Source organism: Anguilla anguilla, chromosome 1 (genome assembly GCF_013347855.1).
Source record: "Anguilla anguilla isolate fAngAng1 chromosome 1, fAngAng1.pri, whole genome shotgun sequence".
In the NCBI taxonomy this organism is placed as follows: Eukaryota; Metazoa; Chordata; class Actinopteri; order Anguilliformes; family Anguillidae; genus Anguilla; species Anguilla anguilla.
This window is the reverse complement of record NC_049201.1, coordinates 49,678,147-49,697,861: the sequence shown is the minus strand read 5'-3', so window position 1 is coordinate 49,697,861 and position 19,715 is coordinate 49,678,147. Positions and strand designations below refer to the sequence as shown.

At 39.5% G+C, this 19,715-nt stretch overlaps 1 protein-coding gene across 1 annotated transcript; it reads right to left on the bottom strand.

Moving 5' to 3' along the window:
- Positions 1-589: 589 nt before the first annotated feature.
- LOC118223185 (lysosomal-associated transmembrane protein 4B-like) lies at positions 590-18,331 on the bottom strand. The gene is made up of 7 exons (XM_035409429.1): positions 17,987-18,331; positions 14,776-14,887; positions 12,490-12,563; positions 11,686-11,808; positions 11,483-11,581; positions 7,543-7,638; positions 590-2,622 (listed from the first exon to the last, which is right to left on the bottom strand). The coding sequence occupies exons 1-7, from the start codon at positions 18,077-18,079 to the stop codon at positions 2,548-2,550; spliced, it is 672 nt and encodes a 223-aa protein (XP_035265320.1). The 5' UTR covers positions 18,080-18,331; the 3' UTR covers positions 590-2,547.
- Positions 18,332-19,715: the final 1,384 nt, after the last annotated feature.

Genomic DNA, 19,715 nt, shown 5'->3' with positions numbered 1-19,715 from the left:
TCCACTAACTCAATGTAAATATACCAGTCTATGAATGTTCTGTTCACTTACAGGAAATGAAGCATTTGAGAGCAAAAGCTTGTGTGCCTGAAAGGGAAGAGTGCATTTATTGTAGAATTAAAAGCAAGAAAAATAGTCCAAAGCTATGACATGAGCCTTGATCATCATCAGAGACACAGCACTAGCAAGAGCCAAAACACAAACTTACTGTGCAATTGTGAATGCAATAGCCTGCTTCTGTCAACACTGACAGGCTAAGCCAGAGTAATGACTCTCATTGAGAGCTACCTGCAATAGTAACAATGGTATGAAAGAAAGAGGTTCCACAGTGCAATTATGTGTCTTTTCAGCATTCTCCTTTTCCCATTATTGAGAATGAATGACTCAATTTCTGTGGTTAATATCCGATGATTAAGTAAGCTGTCTGACAGCATTTTTACAAACCTACCATACAATATTTCATCATATCACATATGATTTAAACAGAAACTGGGGCACAATGATGGGACATTGCTTGCTTAAATTATCGCCATTTTGTTAACTGTCTCTAATATAATATTGGAGGAGAAAAAACACTACAAACGTATCATAACTTATGATGTCTTTATTATTTCAAAATAAAACACAAACCAGTGCAACTCTGACCATGAAATCAAATGAAATAGTTAAAATATATAAATGTACAGTTGAGAAAGACTGTAATAATTTCAGTAATCTTCTCTTCTTCTTCCAAAACTCCCAATTTTTATCCAGTCAAATTCAATTTTTTAAATGTGCCTCAAGTCATTCCAATCCAAATATTCCAGGCAATAAAATACTGAAAATACCACCTATATGATCTTGTGGCATTAGAAGCATTTCCTTGATATAACTGAGCAATAGCACATTTGTTCAGTATGCATGTTTTCAACAAACATTTTAAAAGCATAAATTCAATCATATAAATGTGACTTTTACAGTTATCATCATTGTCTGTAAAGTGTCAAGAGATTTTTTTCCACATTCAAGATTTGGACTATTAAATAGTCTTTCAGCAGGTCTAAGCTACCCTTCTTCTTGTGGATATGAGAACAAGAATATTTGGTGGGTCCTTGCATAAGTGCACATTACTTGCAAATAATAAAGCAGTCTGACAGTGACTGAGGGTGGAGGTTGCATTAAGCCACTTTGGGGGAGACACACTGCTGGACAACCTAGTCTTGTATAGTCAAACATCAAGTCTCACAAGCACACTAGCTAGTCTAGCAACCATATGAAAACATTGGGGGGTGACATGTCTCCCCCCCCCCCAAAAAAAAACCTAGGTGTATTAGTACAGTGCTAGAAAACACCAAAATTACATTTTATTTGTAGAGCCAAAGCGCATGCTGTTCAAATGCTGTGGCAACCAAAAGACTCCTTGTTAGGGATCTGGCTAAAAAAATTTCAGATACTGACTACAACAGAGATAATGTAAGAAAATACTATATGATAACGTGTGTAAAGACACAATGCACTATTCTCCCCATGAGACTTATCTCAAGCAGAAAGCAAGTATTATCCTTTGTAGAATAGTTGCTGTGTATTTGTACTGTGTACAATGGCAGCACCATCAGGGTGGGTCTTCCGAGGACAGCCTCAGTTCTTAAAGCAGTGTGCCAAAGCCTGCATCTGGCAGAACAAACTATTCTGTTTACACGGAGTGATCCTGGCTTAATCTGAAAAACAGCCAACAACATTTGACTTCGGAGACAAGATCACAGATCACATTTACAAGTGATAAACATCGTAAAGTTAGAAGAGGAAACTCAACACACAAACTCAACTCAAACGTGGTCTTGAGGTCATTACACAGCATGGTTCACATAGTGTTTTTGCACTAATATTTAAGCAGGGGTGAGTTTATGATATCTTTTCTGTTGTTATTAAATGGACTGAGATTTTAGGCAGGTGTAAAATCTTTGGAAACCACCCATTCTTGGAAACACTTCATACCTCAACTTTAAAGTGCACCCAAACAGAAAGGAATGTCACGTGTAAAGGCAATCAAATCCGGGCTAGGACTGAAGATAATACCACACTGTGTGCATGTACATGTTTTTGTGTATGTTCTTATTGTTATCTGATCTGTTGGTCATTGTCTTACCACATTACTAGACAACAGATTAATTTTGTTTTTGTTTATTCTATTTAGAAAAATGCAGCAGATATTACATTCAGTGGGTACATGGAAATCATCAACTTCCCACAAATGTCCACCTTGCTGCACTTTAGCTATTTTTTTCCCTGCATAAACTGAGTAATGGTTTCTCTTAAACAGTGAACAGTGCAAGTTTGTTGCACATTGTGTAACCGATAGCACAACTGAATTTGGGAAAATAAAAGGCAGTGCATTGCTACAGCTTCTGTGGGGGCAGGAGATCAGGGAGGTGCACTGCTGCTATCAGAACAGGTCAGGAACTAAAGGGACAATGTTGAGAGAGATGGATGGAAGGTGCCCAGTATATGGAATGACAGTGAAGCTGAAGCAACAGCAAGGTCCTGTCAGAAGGGATGAAAACCCCCCTTTCATGCTGTGGTATACGGGGGTGGGGCCTGCTTGGCTGGGATGGCCATGGTGTCATCGTATGGAGGCAACAGCACCTGGGGAAAAAAAAAAAAAAAACTTGATTAGGTCGCTTAAAGGGGTTTATGCTCCATTACATGTTAATATTATTTGGTAGGGATATTTTACATATTATATGGCATACTTAGGGCATTCCCAAGACAATGTTAAACAGTATACCAGGACACTGAACAGCTGTGAGCCAGAAACAGATGTGTTTCCAGCTAGAAACGAAATAGACAAGGAAGTTCTGTACTCCAAAAGCCATATTTTTTCCTTCCCTTTCCTGAATCCAGATGTCAAGACGTGAAACAAAGTAAGGTTTAAGGATGTGACCTACAGTAGTATTTTATTGATGGACACAGCAATCTACTGAAAGAAGAATTTTTAGATGCCATGGAAACTTCAATATAATCTATTTGTATATGTGAGTAAATTGTCATGTGCGTATAAATTGGTTAGAACACACCCTGAATGCAGTGTTCTTCTCCTGTTATTTTAATATATTGTCATATATTCTTACCATTCCAGACATTGAGAGTGTAGTATTTTGAAGTTCCACTTTGCTAAGTCAGTAAGCAACTGTAAAAAAAGCCTTATATTTATAGATTTTTAAATATACAATCAAAAATATATTAACTTATGAAGAAATGCACATGCATTAAAACTAATCCGCAGAAAGAATACTATATTTGTCTTTCCAGTCAAATGTGACATGCCAATGGGAAAACCATCAGGAGATTCACAGATTGTTATGTAATGTGTTTGAAAAGAGAGAGCTACTTGTCAAATAGCATCTATTTAAAGCTTTGCATTTATGATTTATATTTGGTTGTGACATTTGTATTTACAACATCTGCCTGATGTTTCTTGATTCCAGCCTGTTAATTTCACGTATACAAACTATACTACAAACAGCCATAGCGAACATTAAGAGTTCACTTGTCCTCTGTATCTGTGACGTCACAACCAATATTTCCAACACACATGGTCTCCTGCATGGATACTGTTGTGGGAAATGGCATTCCCGCCTGTGGCTAAGGCCCGTCAGATACAATCCACCCACGTTTCCTACGGAGACCACCATACATCAGAACTGCCCGCGGGTCGCTGCACTTCCTACAGACCTCGCCAGAGGAACCTCTAACGTCTCCCAGGTGTCCTTCCCCCACTAAATCAAATAGCCACTACAGCCTGAACTATCGCTGTCAGTTTCACCTTTTGCCCTTCAGTCTAGGAGACCTGTGTGGTCTCAGGTGACTCAAGAGACAAACGTCAATATATAGGCTGGTATATATCTAAGAATATATAGTATATGCATTCTGTACCATCCTTGGTTGGGTGAAAAGTTTGATGCTCATTGCAAATTTATCTTTAAAGATCTGCTTAACTTAAATCATAACACAAACTTAACTGAAATTAAAACACAACCTGACAAGCAGTTATGCCTTAAGGTTTTCAATGCTAAAAAGCACCTTGCGTCCCTCAGTGCCACAGGTGTTTTATATATTAAACTCTTGGTGCAGTACTGCCACCATGAAGCCAAAACAGAACAATATCCTAGTTTACATTTTTTCAGGCTTACTTATCCTGCACCACATGCCAAAGTAAAGAGAGGGGTTCTTTTCAGAAAGAGATCTCTTGATAGAGGAGCTTCTGAATATCTTCATAAGCCTTGTGCAATCCTTTTAAAACCACCATAAAAAACATTAATCCACAGAAACGCTTGAAAAATAAATTGCAGGGTTTTGGAAACAGATCAAATGAAAATAAATGGAAATAATAAAACGTCCTCCATCTGTTCTGATAATATCGCATTAATCAACCCTAATGCAAAGCTGTCTGCCAAACTGGAAATCAAATGGAGAAAATATAATATCCAAAAAGCTCTTGGATTATGTCCATTCTTTGTGCCAGTGTGTTTATTTCTCTCAAGTCTCCCAAAAGGTACAGATAGTTCCATCACAACTGAAAACATTTTAATCCCAAGAGCACAAAATGCTACTGTGACTTTTTATAATGTTGTATGGTTGTGGTGAATAATAACATTGTAGCAGCATTTTTCAGTTTTTCCACCCAGAAACCATGAGTTTCTAGCTATAATGTAAATAAATAGGTGCAGATCACATTTATACGTTTTTCCAAAGGAAAATATTTTAAACACCGGACAAAAGACAAACAAAATGAGAACACAATGTTTCCACAACTTTCCACAATCGAAAAAAATATTTAAAACCATTGTTTGTCTAGATGGGATGTCTCCTCCCTGAATCTGATCAGTAGAAATATAATTTTTGGATGAGTGAATTTGGCTACCCTATTCAGAACTGTAATATTTGATAGTTTGACAGTTGATTTGATAAATATTCTCAAATAAACTTGACTGAATTCAGGAGATACTAATGTTATTTTATATTTATTATTTTATTATATTTATTTTGTATAACGTGCATAGATTTTTCTAAATACACACATAATAGTTATACAGATATACACTAAGTTGTTCAGTTTATTTAATATGATATTTTGATGATTTTGTCATGCCATTATTTTAGTTTCAATTAGTGTTCAATTAGTTTAATATAGTCTCTTAGTGTTCATATTACCAACAGAAGAAAACATTTAGACTACTGTCTGACCAAAGGTGAAAGGTCAAGACATAAATTAAGTTTTTAGAAAAAAATATATGCCACATTCTTGGACATTTTACTGAAGCAATTCAGGTAAATTCTTTTATCTTTATTCCTTTTTTCCCTCAAGGATACATTGGCAGTGCCCCACCAGAGATCTGAACCTGCAAGTCACAAGCCAAGGCAAATTCAGCGATACATATTTCAGCAACACACCTGACAGTTCCAATCTGTCAGGGACAGGACTGAGGGTCACCTTGGCACAGGCTGGCAGCGTGAGGGCCAGGAGGATCAGCCTGTCAGCACCTGAGGGAGGTTCCCCGGCTCATCCATACTAATCTCCCAACATACTGCTGAGCCGCCACCTATCTGACCACCGCTGCTGGAGGACAGAGGTGAGCTGGGTGGAGTCCAAAGACACCATTAAGCAAGGGGATTTTATCGGAAAAAAGGGTGACTGCTGGCTGTCAAACCTTCACTAATTTATTTGCTTCTCAGATAGACATTTGCACTGTTACTGTGAAAAATGTCCATGCTAATAGCAGATAAAAGGCATTTCCTTAAAACTGTATTTTTCAGGGCCCATCATTAATTATAGTTTTGCCTTATCAGCTGTGACGTTCTATCAGAGGGAAAAGGGCTCTTAAATAGTACTGTACTTTTAATGGATGAATCCTTGAACTTAGAGGTCGAATTTAGAGAATTGAGCAATGAACCTTTTTTAAAATGTAATTTATCTATGCCATATCCCGAAAGTGTGAAGTATATTCAAAGCAGAGAATGGGGTATACTCATTAATGTAAATACTGGGAGCTATTTGTATTTCAGCCTCAGTATTCCACAGACAGAAAATCAGGACAGGAGCCTACACATAGATCCAAAGTTGTTGCCCTTTCACTTGAATAGTGAAATGACTAAGAGATAACATTGTAGTTTGTAGTGAACTGTTAGTATACTTCAAGAATGGCCAAGCAGCAATGTAATTTACCATATAAATCCAGCTCATGAATCAGGCAGAACCAACCAATGAATATATTTTATCAGATTGCTGTTGGGCACTTGAGAAACTTCAGAACAAATCACTGGATATAAACTGACATCACCCTAGAATTGTTTTGATTTAATTCACATGTGGTCTTAAAGTGTGAGTCAGAGAGCTGTACTTCCATTACTACAGAACAGAACTTCAGTGACTTCAGCCAATCCATCGCCAATTCTGCTGCCCGCACCTTCCACTCCCATAATGTGGTGGTAATTAAGTGAAAATGTGGTGGTAATGCAGTGGTAATGTGGGGGTAATTAAGTGGTAATGTGGTGGTAATTAAGTGTAAATGTAGGGGTAATGAAGTGTAAATGTGTTGGAAATGCAGTGGTAATGCAGAGGTAATGCAGTGGTAATGTGGGGGTAATGCAGTAGCAATGTAGGGGTAAAGCAGTGGTAATGTGGAGGTAATGCAGTGGTAATGTGGTGGTAATGCAGTGCTAATGTGGTGGTAATGCAGTGGTAATGTGGTGGTAATGCGGTAGTAATGTAGGGGTAAAGCAGTGGTAATGTGGTGGTAATGCAGTAGTAATGTAAGGGTAAAGCAGTGGTAATATGGGGGTATTACAATCTCTCAGCAGAGAGATGTAGCTGCAGATGAGCCTGATATGGAATCCAGGGGCTCCACAAACTCACAGTTTCCTAGGTGTAGGACGGTGGGCTGTGAATGTGTAGTACAGGCCCTGGGACAGCCCAGCCGGGGGAGGAAAGGCTTAGGAGTAAGTCTATTAGGCTAATGGATTTGCCAGTGAGAAGCCACCCCCTCAAAGACCACTGTAGAGATTCACTACTTTATGCTTCCTTCCTGTCCCAACATGACGGCTTTATGGATCAGAAAAGGGAAACCCGCGCTGTATAAACTTTCTGTATGAATTTTATTCACTATTTTTCCCATTTCTTTTTCCACAGAAAAGTGCGGAAGCCTGTGGAAAGCCAAACTGGCATAAGCAGGTGTCGGTGGAAGGCTGGAGTCATGGCAGCAATAGTTTGGAGGTGAAACTGAGTTTTGAATCACACAATGCAGACTGGGTTTGGGTGAGCCAGGCTGAAAGTGCATACTGGGGCTGTGTGGATACTGAAGAAACAGGCCCAACCAGAATTCCCCTTATGTGAGCTTGTGGAAGGGATGTTTGTTCAGATTCAGCAATCTACCTTTTTCCTGGTTAGAAGTCTATAGAAGAAAGGTATCTTGTATTTTTTATGAAGCAGGATTTTACAATGGGTAGCATAGCATTTGGTGTTGGTTTAGCACTGGCTAGAAGGATGTTCTGGTTTTGTTGACTTACTGTGGTGTCATTAGTGGTGACGTAAACCAAGACCCCTGCGGTGCCTCTTCCACTCACATATCTGTAGCAGTTCCATACACAGCCAATCAGATAAGCCTGTAAAGAAAACCCACATATTAATTACATTCAATATTATAGCCAAGAAAAATCTGCTGAGAATACATCATGCTTATTATCATTCTACTCACTGAAAGGGAATTCTAACAAATACTACATTAAACAATTTGAATGCATTTTTAAATATAATGTATTATTACATATGATTATATATAAATCAGTAACTATATACACGCATCCACCATGTACACACAAAACAAAATATAAAGCTGCTTTTGACATTTGTACTCGAGCATTCATTCATGTGTATATTTATTACTAGTAGAGCGCCAAGAAATATATTTAAAAACCAGAACAAGAGCAAAAATATATGGGTCAATTTTAAGTTGCACTAAATTTTATTTGTTGTTATTTTACCTTCACTTAGGCATTTTCCTTAAGGGGAAGTCGTTACTACTGAGCTGAATTCTTCCAAACAGAAATCAATGTGAGTTTACATGTTTTAAGCATGTTTACCATTACAGAATAGCGAAGATTTAAACCACAAAGGACTGGTTTTGACCTTACACATGCATTACACAAGTTCTGAATACAAGTGAGGGAGCTTAAATGTATCACGTCAATAAATGTCCCACTCACAGGCATGACAGTGATGAAGACTAAGGAGGAAGGAAGTGACTAACCCCACACAGAAAAACCACAGAAAAAACAGAGGACTCTAGGCTGAGCAGCCAGGGCGACACTTCGCTCGAGTGACAAATAACGCAGTCCCAGTGTTCTCTCACATCGGTAACTCTCACTTTCCAACTAGTGGCAGCATCCTCAAGCCAAACAGTCTAACAGGAGAGAGTCCCAAGAGCTGAGTGACACAGCCCACAGCTGGCACCTCTAATGCTGCTGTGTATATCTTTGGAAGTGAATTATATCTATATTCACTGGCATGAACACTGAAGTATACTTGAGTTAGCCCAAAATTCATTTTACCTCTCCTGCTCCCACACAGTTTTTAAGAGCATGGAAGGAATTTAAACAAAGAAGCATGAATGTGCGCTAATTTGGCCTGCATTTTATCCACATTAAATGTGAATATGATATGCAAATGTTTTTTAAGATCATTTATTACCATTAATTTTGAGACTCCAGTTCTTGTTAGCCAAAGAGATTACATTTATTTGGAAGCCAAATTTAAAGATAAATGAGAGAGAATCCAAGCCAATACCTGGTTTGTTACAGATCCTACTCAAAATCTTACCATGCAATAAGAGAAGCACATTTCATATTGCTTCATCTACATCTCATGTTGCAAGCAGGCGTTGTACCACATAACTGCAATATTGTGACAAGAGTACAATAATATAACCTAACGTAACATGACGTAAGACGAGAACAGGCCATTCAGCCCAACACTGCTCGTCTATTCCTACCACTAAACTGTACTTAATGCTTAGTTTACCTAAAAGCTAGATAGTATCTAACACTGTATCAAGCCGGGCCTTGAATACCCCCAGTGTTCCTGCCTCTTGAAAAGTAAAGGACTAAATACACTTCCCACAGGTTTATACAGGGGTGCGCAGTGTGACATGAAGCAGTTTGGCAGTTTTTCAGCATAATGTGACAGCCCCCATGGTCCCCGGGGCCCCAGACGACCAAAGCCAACGTTTGCAGTGTCCCTCGGACAATGACTCCCATTCTTGTGCTATAAAAACAGCACTGGCTGAGCACTGTCCTGAGAACGGCTGTGCTTTCTGAGGGCTTTGAGCTGTCAGAGGGAGTGCCCTTGGGGGCCCCATCAGAACAAAATCATAACGAATGGCCAAAGCTGCAATGTCTATAGTACCCTTAAATAGCGGTCACATTAATACAAGATTCTGCGTTTTTACGCAGAAAAAAGAGGCAAAAGGCAGGGAAAAAAATACACTGGCATTCTATAAACACAGATATTCCAAGATCTTTTTTAAGATTACAATGACCTAGACTTGAACAACAACAAAATAATTACTCCTGTTTCTTCGAGCTAATCATAGTTCAGTGTCTTACATTTATGTAGAGAAAGTGCTTAATTTGAATGAAAAGTCAAAAACAAATGTCACTCTCTACTCTAGCTAGCTTGCCTGCCAGGCACATAGCTGTGGTCAGGCCTGGGTAGGCCGAGGCCTATCAAGATAGATAACAGTCAGTCCTACCCAATAAAATGGCAGAAAATATATCCTTAATATTTGCATTTGCATGCTTTATAGGGACGGGTGCCATGGTTTTAGTTTATTTGAAGCCTGTGCTTTCCTTCTTGTGTACTTAGTCTTACTGTAATGGTGGTAGATGTGGAATAGTTAGGACAATGACCACATTGCCATTAGGATTATGTCATAGAATAGCACCAAGGAGTGCTGGAGCGGAGCATACCGCAAGTGGAAAATGTATTCCAAAATAACCTACCTAATCGTCTACCCACTTTTTCACAAGTCTGCCAAAACATTTATTTATTGCTGCCTACGCCACTGTAGCTTGCTCAACTTCAGTATATTAAAACAGAAAGCTCTCCTAGGGTTCTTAAATATTATTTGCATGTGTGCTAAAATTTGTTTTGATCTGAGTGGCAAAGAAAAGAATAAAAGGCAAACTTTGAAAAGTCCCGCGTTCCAAAGATGCAGCATTCCATGGGCTAGCACAACTACTGCTAAAGCATCTGCTCAAGCACACTCCTTTGTGCCACTCCAGGCACAGTGACACTCATAGTACAAAGTGTCCTTATGTTAAAGGAAGGGAACAACAAACACACACACACCCACACATACACACACACACACACACACACACACACACACACACGCACGCACGCACACACACACACACACACACCCACACACACCCACACATACACGCACACAAACACACACACACATACACACACACACACACACACACATACATGCACACGCACACACACACACACATATATATAGCTGAATATGTTGGAGTTGTGTCTTTATTTTTCCTGTATGAGCTTACCTAAATGTGGTATATGCTAACTGTAATGAGAGGAGTAATATTGATCCATTAGAAATGGCAATCATAACTATGACGCTTGAGAGAGAGTATATGTTTTTGTGATTCACTTTTTATTTATAAAGAGTATATTTTGATTCTGCCACTGTCATAGTGGACTCTGAGATCAGTAAGTATTTTTGAAACACTGCACTGCATATGACTACATCTGCATGTGGGAAAAATTCTGGGTTAGGACAAATATTTTAAAACCTGTTTGTTTACATAGTTCACAGGTCAGCTGTTCCATTTTACTCCCCTGAGGAACCTGTCTGTTTGAATAAGCATACAGTGATCAGTCATATGTGACAGCCATGCTGGATAATTATTTTTACATGAGGTGTTGTTCTTATTTATTTATTTATTTATTTATTGCAATTTCCCCAATTAGAACATTTGCATGCATGCTTAAGGAGCTGAGATGCTGAGTATGAGGCATTTTGGCAGCTCATCTTTCACAGCATGATTGTGTTAGTCAAAAGATTAGATGAATTTAAAATTAAATATAGGACACTTAGCTTAGAGTGAATTAATGTATATTACTACCAAAACTGTTTTGTAAATACATTAGTTAATGACTGGTTTGCGATAATTAATGATACAGATTGCAGACTAGAGGAAGAGAGAGACAAGGATTGTGGACCAGGGTGATGGGGAAAGGGGATTAGTGCTGGCTACCAACTGTCATGGATGCAACACACCCATTTTTGTTTTCTATTTTTTCCTTCCTCTGGTACCCTCCACTCCAGATAGATGACCGCCCTTGATGCCTATGTCAAGAGCTGGCCCTGGTAAAATATAGTACAATGATACTGTCAAAAAACATGAACTGAACCCTTACCTTGAAGGCCAGGATGCAGCCGATGAAGAGGAGTACGATGAAGACGAGGCACACGCTGTTCATGGACATGATCTCCTCCTTGTAAGGGAAGTTCTCAGGCTGTAAGTGTGACAGCAAGGTCCAGAGTCAGAGACACATCTATGTGTCTGGGGGCTCAATTATTTAAAAATTTACAGAAGAAAGGGTGTTGGAGTCCCACTCACCAGCTGATGAAGGTAATCTTGGATGGTGCTGGGGTAGACCACAATACTAACTGCAACCAGGGTGTTAAGTGCAAAGTCGAAGATTTGGTAGCAGAAGAACGGAATTATCCAGGCAGCATGGTGCTAAAATGGCATAGAGATTTACTTATTATTATTTTTAACCAAGGTTATCACATTCTTGGGGTCATTTCATCACTGTAATTTCCTCCATTAATTCAAGACAAGCATGTGACATCTTCTAAAGCATGTGCTGTAGTTGCTTGATTGACACGGGGAGATGCTGCTGTGAGAAGACAAACCCGCCCAGATAAACCCTTCCTCTCTGAGCGAAATTACAGCCAATCATGTGCCATCCTGCAGGGCTGCCAGCTACAGTGAGCACTGACATTGTCAGGATTCAGTACAGACATGGTCAGGATTCAGCAGAAGCATGGTTGGGACTCAGTACAGACCCGTGGGATGGTATTCAGATTTACTGAATTACTCAGCAGCTATAAGATATCAGAGAATCCAATTGGATCAGAGAATCCAAGTCCAAACAAAGTGACAGTACTTCAGAAAAAATGGCAGTGCTGTAACACTACAGTTAAGGCCAACCATTGTCATGTTGTGTCCTGGAATTGTCATAGCTTCACTCTACAGACCTGCCACTTTAGTGAGTTTATAATAAAATATGTGGATTTATAGCTAAAATGGAATGAATTCATGAATATTAGTACACTAATAAAAGGGTGTCTGTCTCCATAATGATATAAAATGATCATGGATCTCTAGAGCATCAAATTAATTAAAATATTAATTCACCTTATAAGCACCATATGTCGCCATTCCACATATTAGTATCATAAGGAGGGAGATTGCGGTGGCAATGCACATATCTGCAAAAAAAGAGAGGCTAGATTAGCAATCATAATCACAATATCCTTATGCAAGACTTCCTGTACAAATAAGAACCTTGCCAGTTATCACAGTTATCAAGTCTTCTGCCGATTTAGTTATTTCAATGAGTTTTATCCAGTCTATCTCAGGCAAACATCATGTCTTATGTAACCTCGGATGTTGAGTCGCACGTGTTTCCGTGTGCGGGTGAAGGGATGTGAGATGGGATGCCAGACAGCGCCCTGGTCTCACCCTCGCCCAACCTATGCAATGAGAGCTCAGCTGCAGCAGATACAAGCAGATGTTACCCATCAAGCCAGATTGCGAGGATGATTATGTTTCGTAACGAACAGCACGCATGGATGCTTTGCCACCGCCAATAAACAACACGAAAGGGCAGCGTTGCTGTCCTTTGACTTCAGGATATGGTGATTCCCCGTGTGACTCCTTTTAGAGACTGCAAATTAAATCAGAGGGTGCGACGGAAATCGTAATGACTTGGAAATGGTTATGCAATGCCAGTCGTGATTACAGAAGCGCACAGTGACCGCTGCATCCTTGCTATTTCTGTGGCTTGTCACTGTGGAATATCATCCAGCCGTGCTGAGCCTGGCCTCTGGCAGGCTGCTGCAGAGTCCGGCACTGTGACCGGCGACCTCAGCTATGTAAATACAGCAAACTGCGGCTGGGACCACATGCTGCAGGGGGAAGGACGTCCGAATGCCTGCATAGCAAACGCTAAGAGAACGACTCGCTATTGTACTGATGACCAAGCAGAAAAAACTAGTAAAGCAAAGAAAGATATTTTATAAAAATTTGATTTGTGTGTAGGTTTTGTCCATAGATATGTTGCATTCATCAGTTTTTTCAAGAAAACAATCATATGGTACTAGCTGTAAGAGGGCCAAACTGTTGTCAGCCTAACAGCACATTTTTTGGGTGCTATAAAGATATCCAAAATTAAATTGCTGAGAGACATTTAATTGTGCTTATTTAAATTAGTTGGCTTTGCTCTTTAATTAACTGCTCTCCACACACACTTCACAAGGGGCCTTCATCACACGTAATAACACTGCCAAATCGAGCTCTGGAAGCAATGTCAGCATTAAATGAGTCATTTTCCTATTAGAGCTCATTAGCTAATCCTATTTATTCAACTGTGAAAAGGACAGGCGGTTATTAATTTGAAAATGATGTGACACCAAAAAGAAAAACGAAAGTTTAACTAATTGCCTGAGTAGTTCCAGAAACAGCCACTGCTGCACACACCAAATGTCCTTGCGTGACAACACGTCTAAGCCTGTAGGCACAAGTAAGAATATTTTTTTTCCATGATCCTCGCATGCTATGACTTTGCATAATGCGCAATCACAGATGCCCTCTAAACAGATCTGTGCTCCCCTTCCTGTTCAGTAGTCTGACGGGTCAGTGGTGGCAGAGGGCAGTGGCCTACCCCCTCCCACCCTCCCTTCCTTTCGCCCTGCCGTGATGACTCGGGCTTTAGCACCACGGATGATGCAGCCTCCATAATCCCCTCCATCTGTGTGAGGGTGCGCTGTGCTCTATGTGCCCTGACAGCCCCCATATTACCAAACAAGAGCCGCTGCTTTAACGAGTATGGCTTCAGCCAGGGCCCGACACAAGGCGGGCTCAGCCAATGGCAGGGCAGAGATTCAGAGGGACGGCTAGTGGTAATCTCCGGAAACTGGGACAGCGCAGTCAGTCTCAATCAAAATCACTGGTGCTGGGAGCAGACATACAGCTAGCAGATTCCCCTTTTAGTTATAATTTTTACCACAAGGCTTTTTAACAGACATTTCATACAATTATGTTTTGTTCTTCCAGAGAAATATTTGAGTATTTGCAGTATCATTATAACTACTATTTATGTTCTGCTCTAAATTCTTTTTTTAGAAATGAAAAACTTTGTGTTGATTTAAAATTGATAGCTGATAGAGAAGTCATCCTTAAATTCATGTATATTTCTTGAGGGCATTTGAGCTGAACGTTTACCAGAAGATTTTCTTTCTAAATGCTGAAAAAGAAATGTCACACCAATGCAGGGGCGGCAAACACACTGATTAGGACACTGTGGCTCAAAGCATATGAAGGCATCAATGTGTCTCGTCACGCCTTCAATAAACACTCGATTGACACTGTTGATATTTGATTGTCGGCACATTTGATCAATTCGATTGGCGGCTCGCTTACTGGCATCGTCCATCACATCGAGGTCATTGGCCAGCTCAGCACTGGTCAGGTGATACTGATCAGGATCGCTGAGGGCGGTGAGCAGAATCAAGAGCACCACTGCATTGATGAGCTACAGGGGAGGGACAGACAGGACAGTTAGAGGGAACTAAGGCGAAACACATTCTTAATCCACAAAGCTTTAACAAAACAAGATGGCCAGAGGCTCCTGAAAAAAATCAATCCAACTTTCTTTTGAAGAGACAGAGCAAAATGTTAGGCATAAACACCATACATGTAGTTCATTAAATACATTATACATTCAGATATTACACATTGTGTGCATACAGCTTTGAGGGAAATTTTACTGTTGAAAAAACAAAACAAAATACAGTTAAATCTCCTTCTAAGGCAATGGGATGCAACCTAGTCTTGTAGGCAGGCTACCTTTAGCACACAGGTTCTCAGTGGGTGATAAGCCCTCAAGAGCATAAGCTACATGCTGATAGGTACCATAACCAATATAGTTCATGGAAATAATGCAACTATAAAATGTTCCAGGTAAAAGAAACAAAATCAAAAAGTCTGGCATTCCATTATTGTGATACACAACATTGTTTTCTACACATTTTATTTCCAAAGCTAAAATCAATTTTTAAAATGCGCTTAATGATATTACAGTTTACATGCTCCTTTCCCAATTTTTTCATTAAAAAATTTCCATAGCATGCTAACTGGTGTTGCCTCGTTGATAAGCAATACACGAAAGGCTATGAGCCTGTCACGCCAGACGAAATCTGAAGTAGCTGTGGGCCTAATGTGCATATTAGCATGTGCACTTGACGTAATACATTAAAGTGCCATGACTTTGTTTTCTAGACAAACCACATTACCACATTACAATGAATGCAAGTGTAACCGGGAGGTGAATGACTCAAAGGGGTTATAGCTTTAGATTTAGCTCTGAGTGGCAGAGAGCTGTTTTTCACAGTTTCCATCCAGAGTCGGGCGCGTCTGGTATAGTGTAACGGCACAGTGTAACGACAGCATCCGCATTTCAGATCCGTCTAGCTGCATCTCACTTTTAAGCCTGAGTCTGTTTTTCTTCTTCGTATGCTTTACTATATTTCATGAGTCTGTAGGTAAAACAATCATAACTGCTAGTTCTATATTCGTGGTACACCCGTTTTGTTTCAATTCCCGTCTGTGTGCAGTGCTTTGACGTGGTTAACCGTGACTTTTTTCAAACTGTGACGCACTGTATCAATGTGATAAAGCTACTGTATACCCATCTTCCGTGATGAAACCAAAATAAGCACCGGTGCGAATTGAACATCTTGAATTGTGCATCTAAACACATCAATGAGCAATTTTAGGCCTAGTCTATTTTATTTGCGCACGGCTTTACCATTGTAGGTATAACGATATTAAGTGTAAGACACATTTACAATAACTGATGGACGTTTCGTGACCACAGAGTACAATGAAGATGTCATATCATAATTTAAATAGCCTTATAACGTTGCTTGAAGAATAAAACTAATTATGTGCATGCCCGTTATGTTGAGCGCTGTCTCCCTGTGAACGTCTAACATATATTGGGCTTTAAGATACACTGTTGAATCCAATAGTATTACTTTATCCTTTATATTGTTCTCGAACCGTGATTCCAGCAACTGAAGTCGACTGAAACCAAAAAGAGGGAAAAAATGACAACTGCGGTGCATGTTGCTGAACTGTTGGACAGCTCCATTACAGTAGCCAAGTTCATAGAAAATGCAGAGCAGGTTACTAGAGTTTCATTACTGGCAATGGAAAACCTTCCATTGTCTTTAGGCAACCACGTCAACATTCAGATCACATTTCAGTAGGCCCTATTATACTTCGTCTCCATGTGACTTGTTGCATTTATAATGGATTTTAAATTTATAATGAGGAATGTAGGTCTATATTATTTTCTTTCCGTCGGAGTTCGGCAGTCATCTGCCAATCATATGAAGATTGTCGCTATCCGTATACAGCATTTGTCTAGCCTGATAACTGAACATGTGCTAAATTGGGTCTTCTTTAGTGGTAAGGATAAGTTATTTTGCACAAAATTATCAGGATAACAATAATACCATTAGGCCGCATTACATAACTGAGAGGCACTCAGAACAGAGTTTGCTCACAAAATCTGCTCTTTCAGACAGTGTAAGAACGAATCCATCATTTTATAGCCATTTTTTCAGTCGTACAGACAAGTATAAATTCCACAGACGCACTTAGGGACAAGTCCTGGATGAGCCTACAAGCCCATGAGTTTCAAACGAAAGGCCAGTCAGAGAATTCATTTCAAGAGTAAATGAAATATTTTTACAATTTACGCATGCACATAAAGAGAGAATAATCGGATGTCCTCTGTAATGGGTCAGTTAGTAGATTAAATATATATTGCTTTTGTTATACTATCAGAAATATTTGATAATGATTATTCCAGCTTCATAAAGGGCCTTAACAATAAAGTCCAACATATAATTTAAGCACGCGCTGTTTTTGTTTTTTTTTAAAGTTATTTCTATAGCATGGTTGTTTCCAGTGGGGCTCCTTATGTTCCAAACAGGGAAATTCAAACTTCAAAGGAAGGAGTGGCCCTTACAGTGAGTTTAGCTAATTAAGTTAGCAGATATTGTTGTATTTTAAACAGAACATGTAACCCGTTCAACTGTAACAGGGTTCATATCAATACCACAACTGTACCACTTCTGAAATCATTAATTTGGTCGTAAACTGAAAAGTGAAATTCCTCCATCATCAAACGTTTTAACTGTAATGATTAGACTAATTGAAACATTAAACCAAAACCTACGCAACTCTAATAGAACACACAATTAACACCCAAAATAGCATTTAACCACGAGACAGCAAATGTTGTAGACTATAGCCTACTGACTGCGGGATAACTAAAACAGACCTGTAGGCTATGCAACGTTCAGACAAATATACAGTCATTAAAGGAGTCGAGCTAAGCATAAAACTATATGCCTAGCTACAATCTTTGCAACAAATTAAAGAGAACGAACACCCTAAGTGTAAAAGATAAATTAAATACGGAAAACACATTTCGCAAAATAGCAACTGGCAAATTGTTCATTTTGTCGCTGAAACTTGTAATGTATCTTAATTAATATAAAAAAACAATAGCATAAATAGCTAAAATAACAAAAGTTTTGAATAGAGCAGTTGAGCTCACCATATACCAAATCCCCAGGATAATCGTTCCCGTCCGAACATGACAGCAGAGGCAGCAACTCGTCGAATACCATCGGTCCCACGGGGAAATCATCTTGCAGCCCGAGGTAATACAGCTATTTCATATATGGTTCTAAATAATAAAAGCATAAGGTATCGCAACGAATTGATTGTGTTGTCGTCCCTCTAGATCGGCATTCAGTCGGAGACGTCCTAAATTTTTTGATGCGTTGGCATGCGGTGTTCTCGTCGACGCAACATTGGTCCAACTCAGTCCTAATTGACGAACATCTCCGTGCCATGTGACCGGAGCTGGATTTCAGAGGGGATCAGTGAGCCTGTGATGTAATTCCTCGTTTCGGGAACTAGTCAAATCCAGTCAGCCGAAGCCGCGAAATTAAAATTAACCTAGGCTACTATTGAATGGTGCTATCAAGTTGATTTCTCATATACTCTTCTAAAAGTGCGCGTTATATGAATATGTGCGCGTCCTTATAATCGAAAGAACTGTCTAGCTGAAACGATTGGAATGTTTTAAAATGTTTTGTCCATTATCGTTTTATTCAGAGCATTCAATTATGCATCTTCGTTTCTTGCTTAACAAAACTCAAAGGAGAAATAAAACACATTTAAAAGTGAGGAAAGAGTGAAAACGAAAAAGCAAGGCCAGTGGTGCTATAAGCTAACAATCAGGCAGTCTCCCACAATCAATCAATAACCTATAACGGTAAACTTAAATTGAATAGGTCGATATCTGCTTAGGGTATAATATAGACGTGCGTACGGACAAACAACAAAGAAACAAACAAAACAAAACAAAAAAACATTTTGTGACATGGCTTATTATGGTGCATAATGTCGTTCATTGGGTGAAGATATAGGAAACTATGTTAGGAAATAGCAGAGTTTAGTTTGAATTTAGTTTGATATTGTTCACTCATTGCTGATGCATTTAGTAGATGAATGTGCAATTCCCAATTCTCAAAAGCATTTTGTCATCTTCTTTACTAGACGTCCCCATCTTGAAAGTGTAGCGTCATATTACATGTCACCTTCAAAGGGATGATCTTTCAATGCTGGTATGGATTTCATTACCAATAAGACATTCCCTTGGGCGCCACCTAAAGGACGCTGCGATGATAGCAGTGCTGTCTGCTCATACGTAGCAAAATAAGCAGGTTATTTAGTTGCTTTCTTTGTTTTTTTGTTCTTTAAAAAAAAAAAAATATTGTGCTTTTCAGGGTACTAAAAGACCCTTTAAAATACAAACCCTTTATTTCTGCTGTACCAGCCATTGTAAAGCCAGCAACAGCAGCTCGTCAGAAATTGGATAATTTTGTGAATTTAGACACATAACCAGCAGACGTGCTGCACAGCTCTCATAGTGAGTTGAAACAGATGTGTCAGTTGTGGCCAGCTGAGAGTCACCTGACACAGTAGGCAGGCCCAACTGAAGGGCCCAGGTGTAATATTCTGAAGTAGCCTTCCTGCCTGCTGCCATATCACAGATCTGATCGACTTGGAAAGGCTCTGCTATGTTGCTTTAACCTGTCCCTGCTGTGTAGATCCCGTGAAGGAAAGGACGTGACATAACAGGGCCCTGAAACGTTGTGATAAATGCCTATGTGATGCAGTAACAAGGAAACTGTGCTTGGTAGCCAACTGCCCAATTTCCCAGCAGAAAACTGAGACCCCATGACCTGGGCAGTTCTAATGAAAAATAAATGCAA

Bases quoted from the DNA above. Each gene is read 5' to 3' on its own strand.
- LOC118223185 (XM_035409429.1), bottom strand. From the start codon at position 18,079: ATGATTTCCCCGTGGGACCGATGGTATTCGACGAGTTGCTGCCTCTGC. The intron at 11,809-12,489 runs GTGAATTAATAT...ATGCCATTTTAG, and splicing joins CGACATATGGTGCTTATAAG to CACCATGCTGCCTGGATAAT. The intron at 11,582-11,685 runs GTGAGTGGGACT...TCACACTTACAG, and splicing joins AAGATTACCTTCATCAGCTG to CCTGAGAACTTCCCTTACAA.